General features: G+C 39.4%; 1 protein-coding gene across 1 annotated transcript; it reads right to left on the reverse strand.

Moving 5' to 3' along the window:
* Positions 1-859: 859 nt before the first annotated feature.
* Positions 860-12152, reverse strand: LOC104504883 (sodium/hydrogen exchanger 9-like; the record flags this gene model as incomplete). Its single annotated transcript, XM_010161972.1, has 8 exons — positions 12100-12152; positions 10211-10349; positions 9264-9369; positions 8874-8962; positions 7238-7351; positions 5544-5655; positions 3802-3955; positions 860-908 (listed from the first exon to the last, which is right to left on the reverse strand). Coding segments are annotated over exons 1-8 (816 nt in total), but the record flags the coding sequence as incomplete, so codon positions are not given.
* Between the last annotated feature and the right edge of the window lie 1800 nt (positions 12153-13952).

The following is a 13952-nucleotide window of genomic DNA, read 5'->3' on the forward strand; positions in this document are numbered from 1 at the left end:
ACCAGAGCAGAGTAGAGGGGCAGGGTCATCATTTGGTATAATACATTAGAAACAGCCATCTGTACAAAGCCAGCTAGTTTGGTTGTACTCTAGGCATCACATCAGTACTAGCGGAGGAATTAGTGGCGGGATGGAATTAGGAACAGGATTGCCAGTTCTCTAAGGATACTTCATTATTGTCTGATGTGTTTTGCTGCAAGTTAGATTATTTTTTAAATGGGAATATTTTCTTCATGCACCTTTAAACAGATTTATGTAATAATTTTAATGTTTTAATCTAATAATATATTAAAAATTTTTTCCTATTATATATTAACATACATGTAAATTGGCTAATGATAATAATGTCAGTGGTCTGATCCTCTAAACTGTAAGGTCTAGTTCCAAGCCAGCCTGTACATGGGAACTTTTACATTGATTTCACTGAGGTCTGAATAAGGTCGTATAGAGGCAAAAAGCATATTGTAGCCGTTATAATTTTGCTGATGTCAAAGGTGGTCACGGTGAACTTACAAATGCACCAAATAGGTGAGATACTATTCTTGGGATCTGTTTCCTTGTTGCCGACCTGAGTATTTTAGCAACTCCCCTTGGCAGCCAGTGAGGCTGGAAAGGGGAAGAAGATGGAACTAATGCCTCACATTTTTCTTTACAAAATTTTCACAAGTGCATGCACATTGAAATACATACATGTGACTTCTGTTTGTACCTTGTACAATAAAGATACGTTGCAGCTCCTTTTTATCTTCCACCTGCCTGTTTTAAACGTTTTCAGCTATAATGCTATTTTTGATAGACACAGTCTGCCAACGACCAAAGAATTTTTGATTCAGCATGTATATCTAAAATCCTGACATACCTGGCTTGCAGCTTCTGCTTTCAGATCTTCATCCGGATCTACGCCAACTCTGTTAAAAATCCAACAGAACCAAAGACATATGGCAATGGTCTGATGTAGATTAGAGAGCTTTGGGGGCAGAAATGCTTCTCTTGTGCCCCACATTTCCTACTAGGTGAGAAATGCAGAGAAGAGCTGGCAAAACATTACGATTACTTTTTTGATCAGGGAAGTTCTTAGTGAGTTTTTAGGACAGTTTAGGGAACACTCCTGTTCAGTTACATACATTACCTGCTGGATAATAACTTTATGATGAAATGGCAAAAAAAGCACACTCAGGTTTGGACTGTTATTTGCCTGATCACCGTATTTTTGACCTTTCCTGTCTCCTGAGAAGGTTCACCTATACAGCACCTCAAAGGTTATGTAAGGAAATCCAATGTAGTCACTGTGGCCTTAAAGCAGCCATTCATATATTTTTCATTTCCTGTAAGTTCTTAATTTTGATAATATGAATAACTTTATTTCTAGTTCTTCAGATTAACTGATCTAGCACTGTGCTTTGGGTTTGAACAATAGTGGTAAATCTGACTTCACACCAAAGAGGTTTCAAACTGCCCTGGGATGGTGCCTGGGGTAAGTCCACATCAACTGAACACTTAAGGGCTAGTGTGAGACCAGTCTCCCTCTTACGTGCTTACAGGCATAGTTGCAGCATTTCACTGGCTTCATTCCTTTTTTTCAGTAACTGGTGACACAACAACCCATGAGACCCAATGAGTCTTTTCACAAGCAATCATATATACAGTTTCTCTTGGCTTTGTGAGCTGAACCCTCCAAACTAGCATGAAAAATACAATTGCTTTCTTCTAAATTTATTTTAAAAAAATGAGGAGAGATGCAGCTCAGAATTGAGATTTGGGCACAGTTGCAAGCATAGTAGGGGTAGTACACCAAGCAAGGTGGTGTAATTTGGAGCAGCCCCATAACTCTCTCAGCAACCCCAAGCCTGGTAGAATCCATACAAGTACCAACTGGTGTGAGTTTCCACCATGTTTAAATACAATTGCTTAGCAAAATTACTTCAGACTAAAATGACAAATGCTGGTAGCTAAGGACAAAATTCCATACTGAGATGTAATACATTATAAAACCAGTTAAATGTATTCAACACAAGGAATCAGAGCCTTGAGATACATTTGTAAAGATGTCTGTTTTATCTCAGTTTGACCACACACCCATAATTTATGAAGCTGTATGTTCTGATGTCAAGAAATTAAGTGGGAATTGTGAAACTAGTAGCTTTATAGTAAGAAAATCTATGTCTCGGTTACAAAACCGTATTATTTGACTGGTAAATCTGCTTGGCAGATCTGCTGGGATCCAGAGGATATCCTCAGAGAGGAGCATTTCAGACCAATGATGAGTGTCTACTTTCAGTGTCTTTAGTAAAATCTGTTGTACAGGGGGGTAAAGAAAGAAGCATATCCTGGCATTGAATGGTATAAATAGTTAATACAAGAGTCAGCCCCTCACTTGCAGTCTTGTGGGCCTTCCCACCACTGCGTAGTACTAAGTAGCGGCAGAAATGCCATTGCATCCAATGAAATTGCTTGTGTTAGTGAAAGCACTTGACATTGTTCATTTAAAATTTTCCTAGAGAGCTAGACCAGGACAGGCATCTAGTGACCTAAGTCCTTCGACTAGACAAGCAACTTCTGCCCACCTCCTTTTTTCTTACTCTATTCTCAGAATTATTCCTCAATCTCCTATTATAGGAATCCAAACCAATTTGATGCACAAGATCTAATGAGAATATTTTGTCTCGCCCACGTTTCTGTTGCTGTGTAGAGCAACTCCGTTGCCGATTGACAGTGGGAAAGTGGCAAATCTCAGAAAAAGCTGGCTGAGAGCGGAAGGGTATATCCAAACTGTAATGAACTTGACTGGCGTTATGGGCCATAAGATTCACAGAAACAGAAGGCCCCCACATTGCATATGGATGCCTGCAATTTCTGTTTATACAGTACGCTTGCACGCTACTCCTTATTTTGTCTGCAAGCTTTTACCTATGCTCTCTGTTAAAGCTGCAGTTCAGTTATCTTCAGCTGGTATTTTATAGCAGCAGGAAGGCTTGTTAATCAGACATCATTCTGTAAACAAGGAAAGCATATGCTATATATAGAACAAATGACAAAGGATTGTGAATTACGAGCCTATCGTGATACTGAGGTTTTCTCTGAGGACCTTACAAACCATGGCAGTGAGTTCTAAATGGGTTATGAAGTAACCCAAACTCAGCCATAGCATTAAACTCTTACTGTTAAAAGGGGGGGTTTCTAAAAAGCGCAGTTGGCAGGGCACTATGTTTAAATTAGATACTCCTTATTCCAGCTTCCTATTTCCCTCTCTTTTCTTACCTAACTTCCCCTGTCATTCACTGCTGTCTGTGAATACAAGGGACTAGGAAGTAATTAAAAAAAATAATGTAATGAAGGAGCATATAAAAAACAACAAGTAATAAATTAATGGCTGACGGATGCACCAATGCAGGCAGATTTTCTAGTACATTCACATTATAATCAGAAATGCGTTATTTGTGGCATGTTTGTGTAATAAATACACATTTTTAGATGAGGGAAAAATCTGCCTTTACAGCTCTTTCTTCAGCAGTGAGGAGGACACTGCTAACATTTATTCACAGGGGTGAAAAAGAACAGTAGTGAAACAAACTCTTAGGAAATAAGGATGGGTCTGATCTAGGTCCAAACGATAATGAACTTGCAAAGAACCTGTTCCCTGTGGTTTGGAGCCTCTACCAGGTGGCCTAATACTTCCTTTGTACTTCTAAGACTCTATTAAAAAGCATATAAGTAAGCCTTAGAAAGCTGTAGGAATTTAGTGCTTGATCCGTAGTGATTGCATTCTATTTTGGTGGTTAATATTGTAGAGAGAGTACTGACCTGATCTGAAGCCATGTGAGCATTGGTGTTGTGCCCCCACCAAATACCCAGACTGTGAAAAACACAATAAGCAGTGCTGTCGTAAACATCATTTGTTTGGGCTGGGATTCTGTGTCTCGAATAGCCAATGCAAATGCTATTGCACCACGTAAACCTAAAACCAAAAAAGACAAGAATAATAAACTTAATGTGATGGAAAAGAAGAATTTTAGTCTTTTCACCTGAAACACAATTCAAAGAGCACAGGAAGTTTTCAATACTATTATGTTCAGTTTTCAGCTGCCAGGTTGTACTGGAAAGCTAATGTGTGAGTTCTTACGTCCAGTTGTTGGCTGCAGGCTACTTTCTGCTTCTGATTCTGTGGAGAATGAAATTTGACTGGAGAAAATGAGGACAGAAAAGTTGAAGAAGAAGATACATTTTAGACTATTTTTAATTCTATACTTTATCTGCTGAAAAATAAAAGTTAAATCAGAGCCCAGAAACTCGATAACTAATGACATGAAGCTATTTTTCATGGTGTTGCCTAGTTGGCCACCTGCGAGCTTCACTGGAGTGATCTACCTATATATCTTATGCAGCTAACAATTGTAGGTGAGCAGGCAGTCTGAGAGCCAGCTCCTAATGGATGTATGCCATAATCTCTCACTACAATCTAGCTGGTATTAACTGACATTTTCAGTGGGAGCTTTTAGCAGAAGGACTGAATAGATGTAGAAATGAACTACTGTGTTGCTCTCTAGAGAGATGGAATTATACAGGCATAAATGAGGCACCCTGATGTGGAGTAGTCCTGATGAGGAAGCTTGAAATGTGGCACACTGTATTTTACTTGTTATCTGGCTAAATAGATCAGTGTACGTCAGGGCTGTCAATCAAGACCTTTTATCCATAAAAATCTGGAATAGGTTTTTGTATAAAAAACAGGAAAGTGAATTAAAAAAACCCAGTGCTGACTTTCTAATTTTAGAAAATTACTTCACAAATGGCATTAGGGATCTGTTTCTGTCTTTAACTGAACAAATTGCTTATAACTGAGGTTTTCCTAGCTAGCATCAGAAAGTTAGATGGAGGTATTTCTAGCTTTTGCAAGGCCAAACATGCAGAATCCAGCTGAGATTTTAACAGTTCAGGGGATGATGCACATATCAGAGTAGAACATGGCTTCCCTCTTCTGGATTTTTTTCTTCGTTTATTCTGTAGTGTCAACCAGAGTTAAAAGTCGATCAAATCTGAATTTGGAAAATAACATACTCAAATATCAGGCTGGAATACATATGAAAATGCCTGTGGAATTCAAGTCTCCTAGTCTCTTGTTTCAAAGAAAAACTGCTCCTGAAGTTAAAGGAATTGCCAAAGACCATGTCTGAGTATGAGTACTAGCACTTTCCAAGCTGGATACTTATTCGCTGGTACGTAAGCATACTGTCAGGTATACTACAGGTGCCTCTAAAACAACATAACCTAAACCCATGCTCTTCCCAAATTGTCATGCAAGTGTAGGCAGATGGGGGACAATGGTTTGAAGTCTGTCTTCCTGGGTGGTAGGTTTCCAAAAAGTTAATTAACACGGGCACAGTGGCGTTGATGGGAATACATCCATCCTTCGGTAGCTTTGAAGAGAGTATCTTGAGTTTTAAGATCATGACTACTTTGCGATAGCTGTGGCTTTTTCTAGTGACAGATGGCTATCTCTGTCAGTTGTTAAATGTACATGGGAAAAATACCAAAACAGCACTCACCTGAAAACATCATCATGTGCTGAAAGTTCCTGGGAATCTTTTGTTTCCGACCCAAATTCAAAAGGAAAGAAAGTGGATATATGTTGCAAGATCGTGCTACGAAGACTGCCACCTAAAATGTAGGATGTTGAGGAAAACAGTGGAGGAACTACGAAAAAACAGAGTTAACTTAAACCCGGTATTTCTCCGAAGTGATTTTCAAAGTTAATTAAAATGAATGAGAGATTATTCTCCTTCATATTTCAAATGTCAGATCCTTCTGGTTCCAGTGTCATTACAGGACTGTGCAGTGGCAGAGGCTGTCCTCCCCAGACATCCCAGTTTTATATTCATTATATATCCCACTTCAGTCACCCTACTTTTAGTCATCACGTTGGTGTCACGTGTGACTTCATCCTCCATCCCTCAGTAAAATGCCCATCATCAGCTGCAGAGATCTCCCTGCGCAGCAGCTTGCAAAGAGTAAATGTGCTTTCGGACACAAGCACTTTCTGACTGTCCTGACAGTTCATATTGTCTGTGTCCAGCACTCTTTGCTTTCTCTTTTTCTTTGGAGACTTTTTGGAAGGAGTTCTTTATTATTCCTCTGTGGAACAATCACAAAAGTTGCCTTAATTAGAAACATGAAGCTATTTCAGATTAAAAAAAAGGCAGTCGGTGCTCCTGTGCTCAGCTGTCCAGTGCAACCCTGTCGCGGCCTGCTGGCTCCTCGTGCCAGGGAGGGACAGGGCCAGGTCCCTGGGTCCCCTGCAGCACAGGCCCCATCCGAGCTGCTGAGTCCTGCTCCCACCTTCCACTCTTCTCCCACACCAGGAGCGCAGGACACAGTATTGCACTTGTGTCCTGTGGTGGGGGTGTGCAACAGACCCTTGGGGCCGTCTGCCGTCTAACCCAACCTCTGCCCAGGGCAGCTGTCATGCCGTTCTTGTTATTCTCTGGGAGATTACAGGTAACGATTACTGAAAGTAAACAGCATGATCCCAACTTCCAGAGCTGTTAGAGTTCATCACAATGTGATGAGCAAAGGGCTGCTGCTCTGAGCCAAAAAATCATTGTGTGAATTGTCGGGAAGAGAACTGATACCACTGTGCAAGTAAGGACCAGGTTTGTTGTCAAACGATGGCAGCATTACGGAGACTCTCTTTCTTACCAGTCTTTTACGCACATGATGGTGTAAACAAATTCAGGTACACTGGAGACAGCAAATACAAAGAAGGAAAGATCTGAGCAATGCAGAACTGTTTGCTTCTTAAGGATTTACTCTCATTGAAGCAGCTTAGGGGAAGTTCTGCTTATGGCACATACCTGTCTAGGGGCAGCTCTGCGGTTTGGGGGTCTGCGCTGGCTCTGGATAGGCAAAAGGATTTTGTGTGCCTGCACCTGTCCCCATGGATCTATCCCAGTACAAATCCCAGTTTCTCACCCCACTTGTAAACCAGTGACAAAAGTTCCCCAGCTGGTTTAAAGCTATTTGCCTTGTAGCAGGTCTGCAAAACAACAGCTGTCAGGGCACGTGCTTACATGCATTGAGCCAGTTATTGAGGTACACGTAATAAAGATGATTGCCTTTGGACTTGACAAAAACCTGACTTACAGTATTTAAGGAAATGACTGTTTGCTTGTTGGTGTTGGAACACACATTCTTTATATATATAAATGTACACGGATAAATACTTCTTTAAAGCAAAGGATACAAATGCCCCAAATATAAAAAGAGGATTGAAGATATGATTTTGAAACGTGAATAGTGCGATTCCCATGTAACAGAAGATGACGTTCTCAGCCAAAAAATTCATGAACTCGAACAACTTAAATGAGAAAGAACATAATTATGACTCATGTCTGTAACTCACTACTCCTTATCACTAGGTTCCTTGTTTAGATGAAAGGAACAGAAATCGCATCTATTTCAAGTGTGGATTTTAAAACCATCATCTCATTTCATGTACAGTATATGTAGTGTCTTTTTGCTTTAAAAAGATCATAGTTCCTTGAATATTTTTCTCTGTTTTGTGTTTGAAAGCTTGACATAGACAACTGATAAAATACATAAACAGCAAGTAAGTTATCCAGGCTTCAGTGCAAACTGCAAGGAAGCTGAGGGAATTTAACTTCACTCATGTTTACATAGTGAGCCTGGGAAATGGCTCCTGATGACACCCGTGGCTACGTGTAACACAGTACTGGGTACGGGTGCATGAATGCCAAGAGAGAAAAAAGTACCTCAGTGGACTTTTAAGAACCTGTGCCTTTAAAATATAACATGATCTTTTTTATTACCTTGAATGCTATCCTGCAGATGAAAACTTTTATTGCATTGTATGGACATCAATACCAATTACTCGGTTCAAACCAAACTATATATCATTTAAACATATTATAAAATAAGCTTAAAATACATGGTCATGGTAGGATTTCTTCTGTGGAAAAAAAGAAAAAAGCAGACCCAAAAATATTTGCCTTGAGGGGATGTTCTTGATTGCATTTGCAGCTGATTATATAAAAACTAATAAAAAAATTTTCATATTTATCCACATCTGGGAAAAAATCAGTCATTGCTGCCAAATAACTACAGACGAGAGAAAAAGAGGTATTTTCACTTCAGAAGTCACTTTTGGGCTTGGGAGACTATGCTAACAAATCCTGATGCAGAATTGGGGCTGAAGTTTGTCAGTCTGTCTACAGCCACTCATACATCTCTATTTGGAATGTTACTATAGAGATACTTTATTCATCCTTGATGGGCTTGTGTTTTTTTCTTTTTTTTGTAATATGTTTGTGGTTATAAAAATAAATATACAATAACAGTAAGATCTAACAAAGGAAAAGTGAGAGCTTTCAGAATCATAATTTAAAAAAATTTCAGAGGCAAAATGGCATAAAACCCAGTAGTATATGGGAAGGTATTTCAGACCCCATGGCAGCACCATCAATTATCCCCAGCACACATTCCATAGACCCCATTTGGTGCTGCAGTGCTGAACAGCTTGAAAGCAAACACAGGAAATATTTGCAAGTCTGTTATTTACCAGAGCTCTTTGATTTCCATAACTTCGCAGCATTTTTGTATGGAAGATAGCATGAAGTGTTACCTCCTTACCCTTCATCTCCTCAGCTGACATTTCAGGGCTCTTGGGAAGAACAGGTTCTTATATTTTTTTTGCTTATCCAGAGAATTACTGTTTACCTGGGAAAATCTCCAGTCTTTCCCCCAGTGAAGATATAAACCTCTTCTTTTGTTTTAATGAAATCCCATCCAGCTATATCCAGTACCTCTGTCTATTCCTGACACCAGTTGAAGACACAAAGCCCATTATTTCCATGCCCTACCTGTTTAGTTCTCATTTTGGAATCTGGTGACAGATTGTTGTAGGTATAATGGGCCTGTGTGACTCCACAGAAAAGGACTGCAACAATACCTGACATTCAAAGAAAAAACAGTTAGCTCTTTCTGTTCTCTTACTTAGGTTTTTCAAAGGGGTGCGAAATTAGACTGTTAACATATTTTATAACAAAAGAATTTTTAAGATCTGTTTTATAAGAGCATATTTCAAACCAACCAGAATTGATTATGCAAGATGTACTTTCCTCGTTTATTTTGTCAAGGGTTGAATTTAAATGATTTGTGATTTTTTTCATAGCCCACTAGTAAATATTTGGTCATAAAGTTTGAAAATGAAAGCAGCTATATCAACACTGACCTTACTGTGCAACACTTACCTGTAAGACCACAAGCTTCTGCTGATAAGAAGGCACTCCAGGACAAGAGGAAAAACAGGCCTGTCTCCAACATAGGGAACTCACACAGCTTTGTAAATTTTGTCAAGTGCTAAAAGATTACTAAGGAAAAATAAAAAAACAACCGTTTTATAGGCTGAAATTGCTTCCAACCTGATAAAAGGTGAAGGAAAGCAAGCTCTCCCACCATACTCATCTACACACGTTGAAGTCAGGAAAAACTGCACAGCTTCCAAACTATCTCAAACAAAGAGGTAAATCCAGCACAGGAGTTAATAGGTGAATTCTACAGGTCGGCTATTTCAAGCACTTTTGTGGTTTATGAACTAATGCTTCATTGGCTGCAATTTATATTCTTTTCCTAGGAAAAGGAAAAAGAAATTATTTTTGTCCATTTTTGTAAACAAACTGACATTTGTTTACATTTGCATCAATGCAAGAAAGATGAAAATCACTACAATAGTATTTTACATGAAGAACTGGAAACCACAAGAAATGTGCAGGGCGAGATATGGCTTTTATTTCTAGATAAGGTAGACTGACTGACTTGATTTGTGGTCTGTTGTTTGCCTTGGAGGTTTGTATAATTGCTGCTAGTCTGTAGTTCATAAATAAGTTGTTCCAGTTCCATAAATTCATGTTTTAACCTTAAAATACCTCAAAACTTTCCTAAAAATGTAATTATTTACAAATAGTAGAATAAAGACCAGAGTCTTGCCTGGTGTTAAAAACAAGGTTGCATATTGAGTTCTTTGTGGATTCTGACAAGTGAAATTTCTTGTCAATTTATGATTCGACTGTTTGTTTGCAAAGTCTTGGATCAACAGTGAAAAGGTTCAGGCTCAAACTGAAGATGGTCACTCTGAGATACCACATATTTTTTCCAACATATATAGGCCCTCTCTCTGAAAACAAACCATAAAGGATATTAAAGCTGTCACAACAGCATAAGAGGATCCCATGGTAAATGATCCAGCAAAGATCCCTAGGAAATTTCCCACTGACTGGAAGAAAGCAGCAGCATCAAAAACATTGGGATTCTCCTTAGGACTGTAAATGGATATAGAGCTGAAAAGAAATCAGAGGGATGGGGGAGAGGGAGAGAAAAAGGAATAATGAATTCAATTACATTGTTATGATATTGGAATCAATAATTGAAAATGGACTTTTTTAGGGACTCAAAATGCAAAAAAAAAAGTTTCTCTGGGCTGGTAGCAGGTGAATGAGCAAAGCAGATGGAGAATGTGAGGGAAAAGGTTTATTTTCACGATATCATACTGGAAATCAGTAGTCTACTACCAGTGAGTAAATATTTTTATACTACAAGTGCCATAAAGAATGTTGTTTCCAGGCCAACTAAACCTTGAAAGGTGGTAGGTGTATAAGAAAACTGCAGGGAAGATAGATCACTTTGAATTATTTATTGGCCACGTGTCTTCAGAGCAAGACCAATATGTTTGATAAAAAGTGCAGCTTTAAGGCTGAGACTCAAATGGGTGACACAAATCCCAGTAGGTGCCAAATCTGCAGCATCAGTCTTGTCATGAACCACCTAGTAGTTCCCTTCTTGGTGCAACCCTTTGTAAACAGAGCTGAACGTATCAGGAGCACAGCAATAGGAAACCCTGTGGACAGAATCCGTGTTGTCCCACAGAAAGAAACCGCTGCAGTTGTCCAAGGTCATGTCCTGCATCCCACCCCTGAGTACAGCCATCGAGAGTATTCTTGAGTGGGAAATGATGCCACCAAAGGGAAGGCCACACACTGAAGTATTTTGGGGAGTTTCAAGGTTATTTGCCACTAGTCAGTTACTGCCCAGAACACTAGTAACATCAAGCATGTTGGCCTTTTTTCTTGTTGAAACATTAAATTTCACAGATGCAAAATAGCCCTAAGCCTCCCAAACACTAATTAAGCAGTGTTTTAGATATTTGTGGTTGTGTGGCTTTCAGTACTGTAGGTCTTTTATGTTCATTGTCAAAGAAAATGTACTGAGCTTGGCATTGGGTTCCAGAAAGCAGCTTGGATGGCTGGAAAATGATTGGTACTTTAAGCATTAAAAATTTAGAATTTTTAAAATGTTTTGAATATTTTAAGCTCTTGCATATTAAGAATGTGATCTCTGCAGTTTGATGTCTTCCATCTGGAGATGAGGCTTAGAGATGAAGTTCTGTATGGAGGATTTTCTAAACAGTTGCATTCTTTTAGGAATCTCCAAATAACATGACGACATGTGAAAACAGATCTCGTGCTTTCAGCCCGTAGAAAAGGCACAAGGATTCTAAAGGCATGTGGTGGAGCACCACTAAATACGAGTGGTGAATACTTGCCCACTAGAACAGTAATTACTAAGCACCAAAATCTGGTATCTCCAGTTACACTGATTATCACCACCACAAAAGTACTGAGATGATTTGTAGCGGAAAGTGCTATTAATATAGGTAACACAGGCGCACAGAAGGTGCATTAAAAGAACATGGAGGAGTCCTCTATACTTCATTCTGTATGCAGAAATCTGTCTCCCTGGAATTTACTGCTGACAACATTTGCAAATGTTTAGAGAATTAAGGCTCCAGGAACATGGATTTCACGGAAAAATACGTATTAAGCTTTCTATTTATGTGTATAAGGACTAAAAAAAATAAGTTACTGGAGGTTGAATTAAGTTCAAATGGCTACATTTGAACCTGCGTTTTTCTGGGTATCCACAACTTGGCAGTACATCACATCATGGTTATTATTCCACTCACAACCTGGTTTCAGCACACTGCTTGCAGTGCTATTGGTTTTAATTCTAGAGAAGAGGTCTAGCACTTACTTTAGAAACTGTCTTCTAGCTGGGATTACACTGTTCCCGTTGCTGTGTGCCATGGCATATTTGCTTCCTCACTTTTCTGTCCTTACCTTTGTTGCGTTCTAGGCTTTTCCAGGCTTTATGAACTATTGCAGGACATTCTATTTTGATTACTTTAAACCAAACTAACACTAACTGTTGTTGTATACAAGGCCTTTTCTGTTTATGGGAACCTTTCTCAGAACGGATTTGTTGTGAGTTCCAAAATGGCTAGCTGATGGCAGATTCAAAGCACCAGCCATGCTGGAAAAGTAAAGCTGTCACAGAATTTTTTGAAAATTTCCTAGTTATGAGGGAAACCATCATCTGCATGAAGATAAAAAGAGGAATCCAGGGTCTCTGCTAGATTTACACTCAATATAAAATTTAATAGGCTAGTTCTATGTGTAGACTTAGGCTCCTTTTTAGGTGACACAAAGCATCCTCACACCCTACGTAACTGAATAGCTTACTAAGATTGTCGGCAGCATTGCAAAGCAGCTGCAGAATTGAGTGACTGTCCCTTAACTTGGGCAGTCAGAAATCAGCTTAGCTCATCAGGAGTCGGTTTTGGCAGCTAACGATAAATATTTTCCACACTTCTAACTATTTCAGTTTTCTTCTGCGTTCAGGATGGAGCTGACACATGGCAGCAGCTTGCAGTACAGCCAGAGAAAATATCGCCAGTTTGTGTTGTTCCAGGTAGATTTTCCCTAGTGCAGATCTTTTCATCTACCTTCAAACACCTGGGACTGCAGAAAATCTGTCATTGTCCCTCCTTCTCTGCCTCCCTAGCCACTGCCCTTAGGAAGCTTGCTCTACCCCCTTAGGGAGCCTTGTAAACCATTGCTTTATCAAGGTGATCCCATACTTGCCCTGAAAATTCCACCACCTTCACCTTAAAAGGGCCTGGTTGTTCACTCATCTTGATGGGGTTGAACCCAATATCCTGGTGCGCAGGAAAAGTCTCTGCAAGCCCCTCCTGACAGAGGTGCTGGGAACACCCCCTCCCTCTGATCTCGATCAGAACTCGGTCACTACATACCTGTAGTGACTACAGATATGTAGAAAGGAGATGTGAGGTGACAGTTTAGACAATGAGGAATGACCTAATGGGCCTGCAGACTGAACATTTTCAGGTCTAAGGCTGTATCTGATCTGGTGTGGAGCTTCTCTACCCTTGTGCTCATGAGAAATGATATGTGCTCTCCTAATGTATCTGTGTATCTTAACTTTTCATTACCTTGTTCTAGGCAAATAGTACCCTATTTTTATCTTTGACAGAAATAAATCCTGTAAAAAATATGCATATGGTAAAAACCAAAAAGAGAATTTAAAATTTTAATTTATACATTGCCATTAATGCAGTTAGGTATGCTCTGTGCATTAACACTACTACTAACATTTGTCTATCAGCCTGAACTATCTTTTTGCCTCCCTGCTCCTGACACCTGAGAGCTATCATCCACTTCCAGCTCTCTCACTTCTAGACCCAACCATCCAACTTGTAAAATGATCTAACGATTTGTAGTTCTCTTATAATAAAATAGCGTGCATCACTTTCTTTCTTCATATATGTCTAGATTTGTATCTTCTATCACCTTTAATGTATTCTGCTTCGTTATATCATTCTTCATCTTTGTATTATCCTTCAGTTTCTTGTCTGTGAGCCACTAGCCTCCAGTTACTTGGGGCGGAGTTGAGAAATACTTGTCAGGAGCATTGACACAACCTGCTATTTATGTGACAGTTCTTACCATTAGGCCAGGGCGATGAACACCCTGAAATAAGGATTCGCAGTGAAAACGATGTATCTCTTTTGAAAGACCAAAACTGAA

Source organism: Eurypyga helias, unplaced genomic scaffold (assembly GCF_000690775.1).
Source record: "Eurypyga helias isolate BGI_N326 unplaced genomic scaffold, ASM69077v1 scaffold14922, whole genome shotgun sequence".
Lineage (NCBI taxonomy): Eukaryota > Metazoa > Chordata > Aves > Eurypygiformes > Eurypygidae > Eurypyga > Eurypyga helias.